Source organism: Poromitra crassiceps (assembly GCF_964638095.1).
Source record: "Poromitra crassiceps genome assembly, chromosome: 9".
In the NCBI taxonomy this organism is placed as follows: Eukaryota; Metazoa; Chordata; class Actinopteri; order Beryciformes; family Melamphaidae; genus Poromitra; species Poromitra crassiceps.
Genome location: NC_139630.1, coordinates 13619147 through 13632676, shown reverse-complemented (window position 1 = coordinate 13632676; position 13530 = coordinate 13619147). Strand labels below are relative to the sequence as shown.

Genomic DNA, 13530 nt, shown 5'->3' with positions numbered 1-13530 from the left:
CAGTCTACATGATGGAGTTAGGACGGAGGTGATGGAGTTCAGTCTACATGATGGAGTTAGGACAGAGGTGATGGAGTTCAGTCTCTACATGATGGAGTTAGGACAGAGGTGATGGAGTTCAGTCTACATGATGGAGTTAGGACGGAGGTGATGGAGTTCAGTCTACATGATGGAGTTAGGATGGAGGTGATGGAGTTCAGTCTCTACATGATGGAGTTAGGACAGAGGTGATGGAGTTCAGTCTCTACATGATGGAGTTAGGACGGAGGTGATGGAGTTCAGTCTACATGATGGAGTTAGGATGGAGGTGATGGAGTTCAGTCTCTACATGATGGAGTTAGGACAGAGGTGATGGAGTTCAGTCTCTACATGATGGAGTTAGGACGGAGGTGATGGAGTTCAGTCTACATGATGGAGTTAGGACAGAGGTGATGGAGTTCAGTCTACATGATGGAGTTAGGACAGAGGTGATGGAGTTCAGTCTACATGATGGAGTTAGGACAGAGGTGATGGAGTTCAGTCTCTACATGATGGAGTTAGGATGGAGGTGATGGAGTTCAGTCTCTACATGATGGAGTTAGGACAGAGGTGATGTAGTTCAGTCTACATGATGGAGTTAGGACAGAGGTGATGGAGTTCAGTCTACATGATGGAGTTAGGATGGAGGTGATGGAGTTCAGTCTCTACATGATGGAGTTAGGACAGAGGTGATGTAGTTCAGTCTCTACATGATGGAGTTAGGACAGAGGTGATGGAGTTCAGTCTCTACATGATGGAGTTAGGACGGAGGTGATGGAGTTCAGTCTCTACATGATGGAGTTAGGACAGAGGTGATGGAGTTCAGTCTCTACATGATGGGCTTCTACTGGGCTGGGAGCGGGCAGCTGTCCAGGCAGGGCAGACAGTCAATACTACACTGCATCTCTGTTGGTGAGCGAACACGGATGACTGTCAGACTGTAACCTCCGACTGACGGCACGCAGCAGTGCGTAAGCCTCATATAAGCCATCCCAGACCCTGCAAGGCACAAGACAGACAGTGTCTGTGGGGGAAGCAGGCAAAAGCAATGGAGGAGACTCCATAAACCTGTGATGCTGTAAGGTTGACCTAGTCTTCCTTTTTCCTACATCTGGGGGGGGATTGGGGGTCCTCGAGGCTTGAATGCAGCATTTCCTTAGACTGCACAATGATTCAGAGGTGTACTTTAAAAGTCACATTGGTGCAAACCTGCCACCCTGAACAAAATGTGTTCATCATAAAACCCAATAAACAAAGTTAAAAGGACATGTTGTTCCAAACACCATTCCAGACCTGTTTCATATTTACAGAGGGCAGGTAGACCAAAGATGAGGGTGGATCCAGCCCCCAGGGCTCGGAAGGGGGCAGCTCCACGTATTCAGTGAAACCTAAAAAAAAGTACAAACGCCAACTAGACCCTCTCTCAGTGCCAATCCAACACAGTCAGACGCCAAGCACAGACAAGAGGCAGCTTTGTGACCGGGGTGCCCTGGTCGACCCAGGGAGCCCTGGTCGACCGGCTAATTGCATAATCAATATTGAAATGAGCTGACTCCCAGGTGAGCCTGGGACCAGTGTTTTCCACACGCCGTCCCCGGAGGGATGGGGGCGGGAGCCACGGCAACGGAGGATAATTGTTTACTAGAGGCCTATCTAGCCGTCTCCTAGCAACGGCCATGGCAAGCTCCCTATCAGGTGTGGCTGGCTAACCATGGGCAGCCTTGGGCTGTGTGTTTGTGTGTGTTTGTGTGTGTGTGTGTGTGTGTGTGTGTGTGTGTGTGTGTGCGTGTGTGTGCGTGTGTGAGAGTGTGAGAGAGAGAGAGAGACCCATATGGTAAGAGTTGTTGTCTCTTTAGTATGTAATTGTAAAAGTGCACATGGGGAGATAATCGCAGCGAGAGTGAAACCTATGATTATACTCTCTCCAATCCGGATCATCTCCGGTGAGTTCAGTTCCAGTGAAAATAAAGTCTTCTTCATTGAGCTGGGGAACCCCCTGGAACCCCCACTAGGATGCCCTGGGGGGTTCCCACGTTGAGAACCCCAGAGTTGGGTATGTGCACAATGACACAATGCTTTCCAGTAGCACAGTGACACCCCCCCCCCCCCCAGGCCACAATAACAGAGCCGTGTCCCGAAGCACGTGGCTCTGCTCTGCAGCCCAGCCAGCAGCAGTCAAATTCTCTGGGCGTGTTCCAGTGAAAACAACCTTCAGAGCACATTACCACATCATTTGACAGTCAATGACATCCTACAAGGCTGCGTGGTGACATCAAGTCCACTGCGTGAGCGCTGAGGTGTTTCTTATCTCCACAGATAAGAGACAAGAGTTGGGCACAGAATTGTCAATGACTGTTCTGCAGTGGAGAAGACATGCAGTTCAAACAGCACCTCGTTCTCCTGACTCACTGTGCCCTTCACCGCTTGATCAGAGATGTACTCCGACTCGAGCCACGCTTTGGGTTTACATGAAGATATGAGATGCTGCAATTGTGTGGATCGCCTAAAGAGATAAGGCGTTGGATAAGATATTCACGCAAGAAACTATCAACATTCTTCAATGGGTTTAGCTTCAGAAGTAGGGACTAGGGATGCACAACGTTGGATTTCTTGCATATATCCGATATGCCAAAACTTTCCAACTCCGATAGCCGAGGCCGATATATGCGCGCATTTTCATTTCAGAGGACATCAAGTCTCTCCTGTTGTGGAATTAACACATTATTAATATGCCTGCTCTTATCATGATGGCCCTCTGGCAGATGCAGACATAAATACAATGCTTTTCAAAATGTACACAATCACTGGGAAAATTCAGAGAACTACTTCAACGTAGGTTATGTAAAATATGCATTTTTCTTTTTCTTTTTCAAACAAAACTAAGATTCATCCTACTTCAACAGGATACCCTCCCTGAGACAATCCTGACAACTAGGGATGCACCGATATGAACATTTTGCCGATAACCGATATTAACATTGGTGTTATGGCCGATAACCGATATTTACCGATGTCGATACTCACATTTTGGACATACTGAAAAACTGAAAAACACATGCAAACACTGTGAATTTGAAAAAGTTATGCATTTCTTTATTTCCAAAAACATTTGGAAAAGTCCATAAATCATAGATTTACCACATTGATTTACCACCTTAATATGAAAATGTGGGCTGATACCGATAACCGATATTAACATTGCAACATCGGACCGAAGCCGACATGTTAAAAAATGACTTAACATCGGCCGATATCGATATGATTGCCGATATATCGTGCATCCCTCACCGCAACCAGGGCAAATTTGACCTATTTCATCAAACATTTTGTGCGGAAAATGAAAGCGTCTTATCGGCTTATCGTGTCTGCAGAAATGTTGGTTTCGGGCCGATGTCGATATTTCATTCGTCCGCCGATGCTGATGACGTGCCGATGCTAACGACGTGCTGATATCATCGTGCGTCCCTACTCAGAAGTAACAGTTACGTTATGTTTCACGCTTTGCTGGGAGCAGATCAACTAGAAGCCTGGCTAAACCCACGCAGGCATCTACTATGTCACTGGGCAAGGAGGTGTGACGCATCCCATCCAAGATCAGAGGAGATAGAGTTACAGGCAGGCTCACAGCAAACGGACGTCCGCTTCATGTAGCCGCAGGGCGAGGGAGGGAGGGAGAGAGAGAGAAATTCCACCAGCAATTTCATTAGCGATCAAATGGAAGTAAGACGTATCTCTCTCTTTCTCTCTCTCTCTCTCTCTCTCGAAATGCACACACAGCATGGGCCAATGAGATGGAAACTCAATCAGGCTGGGCTAGAGGAGGCTGTTGGACTGGGGGTTGAAAGTGTCTAGATTCACGCCATAGAGGCCACACAGCCCCATACTAACACACGACACGTCAAGAAATACTTCGCCCAAAAATATGTCCTCTCTGTTCACCCTCGTGCCAAATGAAGCACAGGTTAAATGTGTTTGTCCATAATATAAAACACAGGGAGGTTGCCAGCATAACTGCGTAGCAGCCTTCTCCAAAACAACTGAAGTCAATTGGGGAGCAGTTCTTTAGGGTTCCAAAACAAAAACAGATTGTCACTAAATGATGTAAATGTGTAAATGTAGGTCTTTTAGGAAATGTGAAGAACTGCTCCACTGACTTCAGTTGTTGAGAAGGCAGCTATATGGAGTTGTGCCGGCAACCTCCCTGTGTGTTACATGGACAAACTTCACCTGTGGTTCACCTGGCATGAGGGGGAGGAGCTAATTTCACCTGTGTTTCACCTGACATGAGGGGGAGGTGCTAACTTCACCTGTGTTTCACCTGGCATGAGGGGGAGGAGCTAACTTCACCTGTGTTTCACCTGACATGAGGGGGAGGAGCTAGCTAACTTCACCTGTGTTTCACCTGACATGAGAGGGAGGAGCTAACTTCACCTGGCATGAGGGGGAGAAGCTAACTTCACCTGTGTTTCACCTGACATGAGAGGGAGGAGCTAACTTCACCTGGCATGAGGGGGAGGAGCTAATTTCACCTGTGTTTCACCTGACATGAGGGGGAGGAGCTAGCTAACTTCACCTGTGTTTCACCTGACATGAGAGGGAGGAGCTAACTTCACCTGGCATGAGGGGGAGGAGCTAACTTCACCTGTGTTTCACCTGGCATGAGGCGGAGAAGCTAACTTCACCTGTGTTTCGCCTGGAATGAGGGGGAGGAGATGATGACAGAATTGTCATTTTTGGGTGAACTATTCCTTTAAACCTGGAGGATATTGCTACCAGCTAGATAAAGCCATAACAGATTATCTAAAATATTGCAGAGGTTTCCAGCTAAAAAGCAAGTCTTGCTTCTAAACTATTACTTGTATTTCCAGTGGGTGAAGTCCAAAAACTGATCCCGCCCCCTTTAACCCAAACCAACCCTAAACATTAGGCTAGTTGAATCTTACCTATCTTAAAAAAAACTGAAGCATTTAATTGCATCCACTCACTGCGAAAGAATTTCCCTCAATTTAAATTTCGCTTGAGAAAGGTTCAATTTCAATATCAAACCTCTTAACACACCACTACATCCCTTACACAGAGAAAGACAAAAGCAGTGTGAATCAACTGGAATCATTTGGATTAATCTTATAGAAGTAGACCTAATTATCAAAATCAAAAGTAGACCTAATTATTGTAGTAATCTAAATTATTTCATAATTGTAAAATAGTCTTAGGAAATGAATCTATTTTCGATTGGGGTGTTTTGATCGTAACCCATGAATTAAAATTAAAATGGGGAAAAAAATGAATTTGGATTTTTTTTTTACAGATTTCATATGGCCCTATGAGATTAGGCTGAGCTCAGAGGTTAGGCTGAGCTCAGGTGGCAGCAGGATGGCACGCTGACAAGACAAGCCGGAGCTAGAAACCCCCTCCAGGAAGATCAATACGGAGGAAGACTTCCAAACAACACATCAAGCGCTGGGAAATCAGAGTAACAATACGCATCATCACTGTCTGCTGGTGAGTGGAGCGAGGAGAGGCTACCATGTCTCGCTTCCTCGTGACGTGCAGAAGCACAAGCAGCCTCCCCTGAAACTGCACTGCAGGACCGACTACAGTGCTAAGGAGGCGGGAGATGAAAAGTGCTACTTTAGCTAATTGAAAAGGAATCAAGGTGCTACGTTCACAGCTGCTCAATTCCGAAAAGCTGCTCGCATCCGATTTTCTTTGGATTTGAAAGCGAAAAGATCATCAGCGTCAAAAGGCGTCACGTCTGTTTTTGTACCTATGCTTTTGGCTCTTGTTCTGAGCACATCTCAGCTGATCTGAGTTTTGACTGAATTGAGGCATCTCCCCAAATACCAATCAAGTCACCCCTCTTGCTATCTTTCCATTCTGGTGTCTCTTTGTTCTGCCATGGCGGCAAGCGTGTGTCCATTGTCTCAGGTGATTGACAAGCGACGTACTTGTTGCCGTGGCAACGACGATGTTTTCCAATTTGAGGTCTCGTGACGGCTGACGCTGCCAGATGGTTTGTTTCCACAGAACCACCTGGGAACGAGTCGCCCGGGAAACCGTTTCAAAGGGCGGGCACTTTCAAAAGAATAACTGGCGGGTGATTGGATGAACCTTCTGTCTATCAGGGCCTCGCTCTCGTAGCTGCCTCTGGGCGCTGATTGGTGCGAACCACTGGTGGTTCAGATTCAAACCAACAGGAGCGCGTCAAGAAGATGGATTTGTCGTGTGATCGTGATCTCATGATCTCGCGTGAATCCAGCTGCGTGGCGGAGTTAAGAGGTCTCCTGCCTCAGGATCTGATTTTGTCAAATATCCTTCCACTCCATCTCAGAATTATAAAAGAAAAAGCATATTTTTGCCATTCACATCAACAAGAAAACAGAAGACACATGATGCCACATGTGATGTGACCAGAGAAACCACTGTGTGGACATGTGTTCCCATGAAGCACAGGCAGTATTCTGAAGACCTAAATACATAACTTTCTGTTGTCGAGTGTTGCTGAAGCCGTGACGGGGATGATGGAGGATTCCAGCCCCCACCAGCTTCCACCGCGGGCCAGTCAATACTACACTGACTACACTGCACCAGACAGGCAATACTACACTGACTACACTGCACCAGACAGTCAATACTACACTGACTACACTTCACCAGACAGTCAATACTACACTGACTACACTGCATCAGACAGTGAATACTACACTGACTACACTGCACCAGACAGTCAATACTACACTGACTACACTGCACCAGACAGTCAATACTACACTGACCACACTGCACCAGACAGTCAATACTACACTCACTACACTGCACCAGACAGTCAATACTACACTGACTACACTGCACCAGACAGTCAATACTACACTGACTACACTGCACCAGACAGTCAATACTACACTGACCACACTGCACCAGACAGTCAATACTACACTGACTACACTGCACCAGACAGTCAATACTACACTGACTACACTGCACCAGACAGTCAATACTACACTGACCACACTGCACCAGACAGTCAATACTACACTCACTACACTGCACCAGACAGTCAATACTACACTGACTACACTGCACCAGAGAGTCAATACTACACTGACTACACTGCACCAGAGAGTCAATACTACACTGAGTGACCACACTGCACCAGACAGTCAATACTACACTGTCTACACTGCACCAGACAGTCAATACTACACTGACCACACTGCACCACACTGCACCAGACAGACAATATTACACTCACTACACTGCACCAGACAGTCAATACTACACTGACCACACTGCACCACACTGCACCAGACAGACAATATTACACTCACTACACTGCACCAGACAGACAATATTACACTCACTACACTGCACCAGACAGTCAATACTACACTGACCACACTGCACCAGACAGACAATACTACACTGAACCAGACAGACAATACTACACTGACTACACTGCACCAGACAGACAATACTACACTGAATCTGACAGTCAATACTACACTGACTACACTGCACCAGACAGTCAATACTACACTGAGTGACCACACTGCACCAGACAGACAATACTACACTGAATCTGACAGACAATACTACACTGACTACACTGCACCAGACAGTCAATACTACACTGAGTGACCACACTGCACCAGACAGTCAATACTACACTGACTACACTGCACCAGACAGTCAATACTACACTGAGTGACCACACTGCACCAGACAGTCAACACTACACTGACTACACTGCACCAGACAGTCAATACTACACTGACCACACTGCACCAGACAGACAATACTACACTGACTACACTGCACCAGAGAGTCAATACTACACTGACCACACTGCATCTGTGTCCCTTCCGTGCGCAGAGCGACAACGCCGCGGCCGGGCCACTGACCCTGTAGGCTTGTTGTGACATCTGGCACTGGACCAGTGCACGGATATCAGCCCAGACACTCAGCAGACAGACAACACATCACAACAGCCCTCTTCACCTGTCTGTCTTCAGGTGTTAGAGCAGACAGACAACACATCAGACCTCTTCACCTGTCTGTCTTCAGGTGTTAGAGCAGACAGACAACACATCAGACCTCTTCACCTGTCTGTCTTCAGGTGTTAGAGCAGACAGACAACACATCAGACCTCTTCACCTGTCTGTCTTCAGGTGTTAGAGCAGACAGACAACACATCACAACAGACCTCTTCACCTGTCTGTCTTCTTCAGGTGTTAGAAGTCAATACGCTGAACGGGAGACTTCTTCTGATGGGACGTATATATGAGGAAAACCTGTGATGTGCCATAACATTGTTCAATATTGCGATGACGATATGACTTGCGATAATTAAACAAATATTGAGCTATGCATATTAGCTATACAGTTCCTATGTCTTACTGCTTTAATACTGCGAACATAGACCCCAAACACTGAAGAGCTATGCCCACAAGCATGGCTCTGTTAGCGGCTCTGAAACTACGCACGGCGTGTTTGGACAAAACCATTGCATGCTGACTGTGAATGTGTGACGCGTGTAAATAAAATGTTTTTTGTTATTCATTGCGTTTCAGGCAGTCTTTGCGATGTGTTCATTGGGCATGTTGATATCGCCATGACGGTGAAAATACGATTTACTGCGCAGCCCTAACGGATGACACTTTCTATATGTAGCTGGAAGAAAACTAAAGCCAACCACCCACAAAGACAAATCCCTCAATCAGCCTTGTGTGTAGTCCACAAATATAAAAGACTACAAAAATGTATATATATTTCAGTCATCACATCTAAATTTGAGGAAGTTTAGATTGCCGTTTCCCGATGTGAGGAAATATCGTTTGCAAGTATTCACAAAACAGATGAATATGATCAAATATAATAGTCGGGTCGGGGACATCCAGGTTCTTTAATAAGATGCTCTGTGTAGTAATGGGGTCAAGGGTCATCTTCAATATCTTCAAACTCAAGTCATTTCCGATGTTTTCCTTCAAAATAGCAAGTAGCTTATAGCCGACATGTACTCTGCACAACGTGACAGCTTACAATACAAACGTCCAATTTCGTTCAGACCCCCCCCCCCCCTCCAGCACAACCACCATGTTAGATAAAAAACAACATGCACAATTTATTAGCTCCATGTGACAATATCTAAAGCCCTAAAAAAAAAGCAGTTAACACTCTAACATGGCAGTCAAGCCTTCTCCACCTTTGGGTTGAATCCATTAGCTATCACTCCACGATCCATGGTCAGACAAGCTTAATTGCCCTGGAGGGGCCACCAGGGGCCACCTGGCACACGGCAGCAGGAGAGGAGGGGGAGAGAGAGAGAGAGAGAGAGAGAGAGAGAGAGAGAGAGAGCGAGAGAGAGAGAGAGAGAGAGAGAGAGGTGTCACAAACAGCCAGCTCTATACACCCAACCACTGCCTGGAGGCATCCTTCTCCTCAGCCTTATTAACAGCCCGTCTCCCACACCGCTTCACGCCAAATGTGACTCACTTTAACTTACAATAGGAGGATGAATGCGCCCCGAAGGCGCATTCATCCGACACACCCAGGTCGGAGCTCCGTGGAAAATGACGGATTTACACACAAGACACTTGTGAATCAGACAATGTCTGAAGTCATGTTCTACAAGGTGTGCAAGTTTGGTCTAACCTCGTCTCCCCGAGCAGAGAGGGTGAACGGGGTGCACCACCCCCCCCCTCTCTAAACTCAGCCAGGGTCTACACATATCAAAGCATTTCCCCCGGTCTCATTAGCCTATCACAGCCTTGGCAGGTGCATGGTGCTGGTGGGCTGGAACAAAGCCAGCCTCATATATCAAGGCAACTTTCAAAGAAGCGCCAGATGACACTGCAAACCACTCGAGCTGCAACTGGAGCCTTATGGAACATGCAATCAATTTAGCCCGTGAGAGAGGTGCCATTCTCCTATGTTGGACAATGTCACGCTGAGCCCCATTTAAAAAAAATCGGGCACTTGAATGCGGTCTATACTTCATTGCAAAGGTGTGTGGCTAAGATATGAATGATCATCGAGCAGCAGCTTTATTTGAATAAAATGTTAACTTGTGTATAACTGCTTCGCACAACCACCTGCCAATGTGTATTTTGATGGCATAACAGGCAAAACAGTTGTAAAAAAAAAGTGAATTTGTTTATCGAATAAGTGCTGCTTGTACTGAATGAATGCCGACTTAAAAGGTTTTAAATCCTGCTCTAGCCAGTGTGTAGCCTATATTTGCCAATATGCAAAGCAACATAATATTGCATGGAGTCTGGTGTTTCGCCTCTCTCCATACAAGAGGGGCTGGCAGCAATCGCTCTTCTTATAATAAAGCCATTAATAGGAGCAGGGAAGCACACTCACCGGCCACGCAAACTGGAAGGGGATCATAATCTTGCCAGGCTCGTCGATTTTATTGGGGTTATTCTTTGCACTTTTAAACGAAAAGGTATTTCCACCGAGAACTTGTGTCGCTCCGGCGCCGTAGACGCACGGGGTGGTGGTGGTGACCTCGCTCTGGTACTCCTTCAGGCAGATCTTCAGGTAGGTGTCGCACTCGTCCCGCACGCAGCGCAGGTCCCCGGGGCTCCTCGGCCCGTCGCAGCACTCCCCGTCTGCCCGCTCCCCGTTGACATTCTCCACCGTGGTCAGCTGCAGCTCCAGATAGCCGGTTGACTGGGACACCTGCAATTAATAACAGACGAAATGTAGATGTAGGCAATATATTCACATGGACTAACACACGCATTTGGTAGCTACTCAAAATAGGTGCGTATGGTTGCTGACATAGGGCAGGCTATCGGGGCAGCTATTCCAAAATAATTTGTTGCACCATGAATTCGACCATGCACTAAAATGCCATTATGCAGCTTATACGATTTAACACAATTTAGACAGAATACACAATTTAGACAAGAGTGGAACTGAACTGCTGCTCAGGCAATTGATGCGTTGCAACCTCTTTTACTAGCGTTAACATCCATGATTGCAACTTGCAACTTCTTGGTGCAGGCCTAATTCCACACACACACACCAATAAATAAATAAATAAATAAACAAATAAATAAACCCGTGTAGGGTTGAAGCATTGCAACAGAATGGAAGAGAGTAGCCTACATTAATTGCTGTAGTCTTGTCATGGTAACGCGATCACATGCTAGCTCCACAACTGACGGGCTAGTACGCAATTCAATGATCGGTTTTAATGTGATGCGACTAATGCAACGCTGCCGCCGCCGGGGAGCAAATTACATCTGCCCACGCCCACCAACTTTTGACATTGAACTGTGTTAAATATTGATCTTATATTTCATGTTGTGCGGCGGGCGCTAATTCAAACAAAACATGCGCCCTTCTGTGTCTTCTCTTACCTCGGTCCATAACGTCAACAGCAGCAGGCACACTGTTGGGAGGCAATTCCTAATCCTGGTGCGATCCCACATGCCTTCCGATTAATTAGAGTGACATAGAACCAGGGGGGGGAGAGAGAGGCGATCAGAACCGACTGAACAGCCGCTTACACCGGCGACTAGCCCTCCCCTCTCCTCCTGACATGCACACAAATAAAAAAGAGAAAAATAAACAATAATTGGTGGTTTTTGTTTCCCAGCGTCTGTGTCCAGAATTCACCGAGACGTTTACATGCGCGTCGCTCGGTGGGGCGGATTGCAGCGTAGTGATCGTCTCTATGGTAGTGATGGTCCTTCACAGCACAGCACACAGCAGCACAGCCTACACAGCCTACAGGAGCGTCTGTCCCTCCGTCAAATCTCTCCACACAGCAACTGATGTTCCCCAGCACACACCGCCCGAGGAGAGGACGTCCCAGCTGATTGGCAGCTCCGCAAACCACTTACAAATTGGCCTGCGGGCAGTCTCTGAGCCAACCGGATTAAAGCAAGGGGCGGACAATATAATACCCCCCCCCCCTTTTCTCTCTCTCTCTCTCTCTCTCTCTCTCTCTCTCTCTCTCTCTCTCTCTCTCTCTCTCTCTCTCTCTCTCTCTCTCTCTCTCTCTCTCTCTCTCTCTCTCTCTCTCTCTCTCTCTCTCTCTCTCTCTCTCTTCTTCTCCTCTGCTTCCCAATAAACACACATATATATATATATATATATATATATATATATATATATATATATATATATATATATATATCAGCATGCACATTTAAGCTGAAATTAATTAAACAGATATTTATGATGGATGGGTGTGTTATTTCAAATTAGGACCTTATCAGCACAGGTTGGAATTTAATTATAGGCTTAATTAGGCAAGGCCACACAATTAGCTCGGATCAGATTGGCAAGATATGGCAAAGACCCATTTAATGTCATTTATTACTAGGGGTGTCACGATACACTCAGTTCACGATACGATACGTATCACGATACTGGGTTCACGATAACGATACGATACGATACGATTTTAACAATATTTTTTTAAACTTGAATAATGACAATATATGACTGGAAAAGTAGTATTTTATTTGAAATGCACAAATACAAAACATGCTGTTGTGGGAAATTGTTATTACAATAACAACTAGAAAAAACATGAGATTGGAGATAAGGTTTATCTTGAAATAGAATGAGTTACACCGTCACTTAGATTTACTTTGAACTAAAAGGTTTCTCAGCAGTATAAATTCTCATTATGCATCTTCAGTTTTTCTTCAAACTCAAACAACAAGACTTTTCTTAGTCTATTTTTTATGCATCTTCAGTTTTTCCTGTCAAGTAAACAGTTTTGCCAGAAACTCAATTGAATGGTTTCTCTCCTGTATAACTTCTCATGTGTCTCTTCAGAGACTTGTTCAACTGAACTACTTTCCACACATTGAACTTCAACAAACAAAGACGTTTCTTTGTCTATTTTTGAAAAAAAAAAAAAAAAATTTTTTTTTTTTTTTTTTTTTCACGATATGAGATTTCATCTCAACGATACATATCGTGACGTTTTACTATCGCGAAATTTCGTGGGACGATATATTGTGACACCCCTATTTATTACACATCTCATAGTTTCAATGATTTGATATTATGTAAATCGACCAAATCTAATCTAAATGTATGCAAATGGGGCAATGATTGAAATTATTATTCGGTCATTGATAAATTATTATACAAGGGATCGGGTTGTTTGTTTGTAAACAAGCTTCTGGGGCAACTGCGGTTAGTTTTGAACAGCAGTTCAATGTGAAACCATGCCCTCTTTGAACTCGAACTGCTCCTTCATACTTTAAGCTAGACACTCCATTTAAACTTTCAACGAGTCACCACTTTTAGGACTCTATCCAATTAAAGCATTTATCTTTTGTAGGCTACTGTTTGAGAAATCGCAGTTTATGTTTTATGCTTTTTTCAGCCTTTATAATGGGACCCGCCTTGAGTGTGTGTCACGCTAGCAGGCTGTACTTCTAAATCCACACAAAACTGTGAAAGTTCACACAACTTTAACACCACATACATATATTATACATCATACTTCTGCTCTCACTCACAAAGTCATATAAT

The 13530-nt window shown here is 45.3% G+C and overlaps 1 protein-coding gene across 1 annotated transcript in view; it reads right to left on the bottom strand.

The window, feature by feature from the left end:
* Positions 1-11462, bottom strand: part of jag2b (jagged canonical Notch ligand 2b) — a gene marked incomplete at its 5' end in the record, with an annotated part of 102037 nt that extends 90575 nt beyond the window's left edge. The window contains 2 exons of the mRNA XM_083642742.1: positions 10384-10704; positions 11391-11462. Of these exons, the coding sequence (XP_083498868.1) occupies positions 10384-10704; positions 11391-11462 (393 nt within the window). The remainder of the gene's footprint in view (positions 1-10383; positions 10705-11390) is intronic.
* Positions 11463-13530: the final 2068 nt, after the last annotated feature.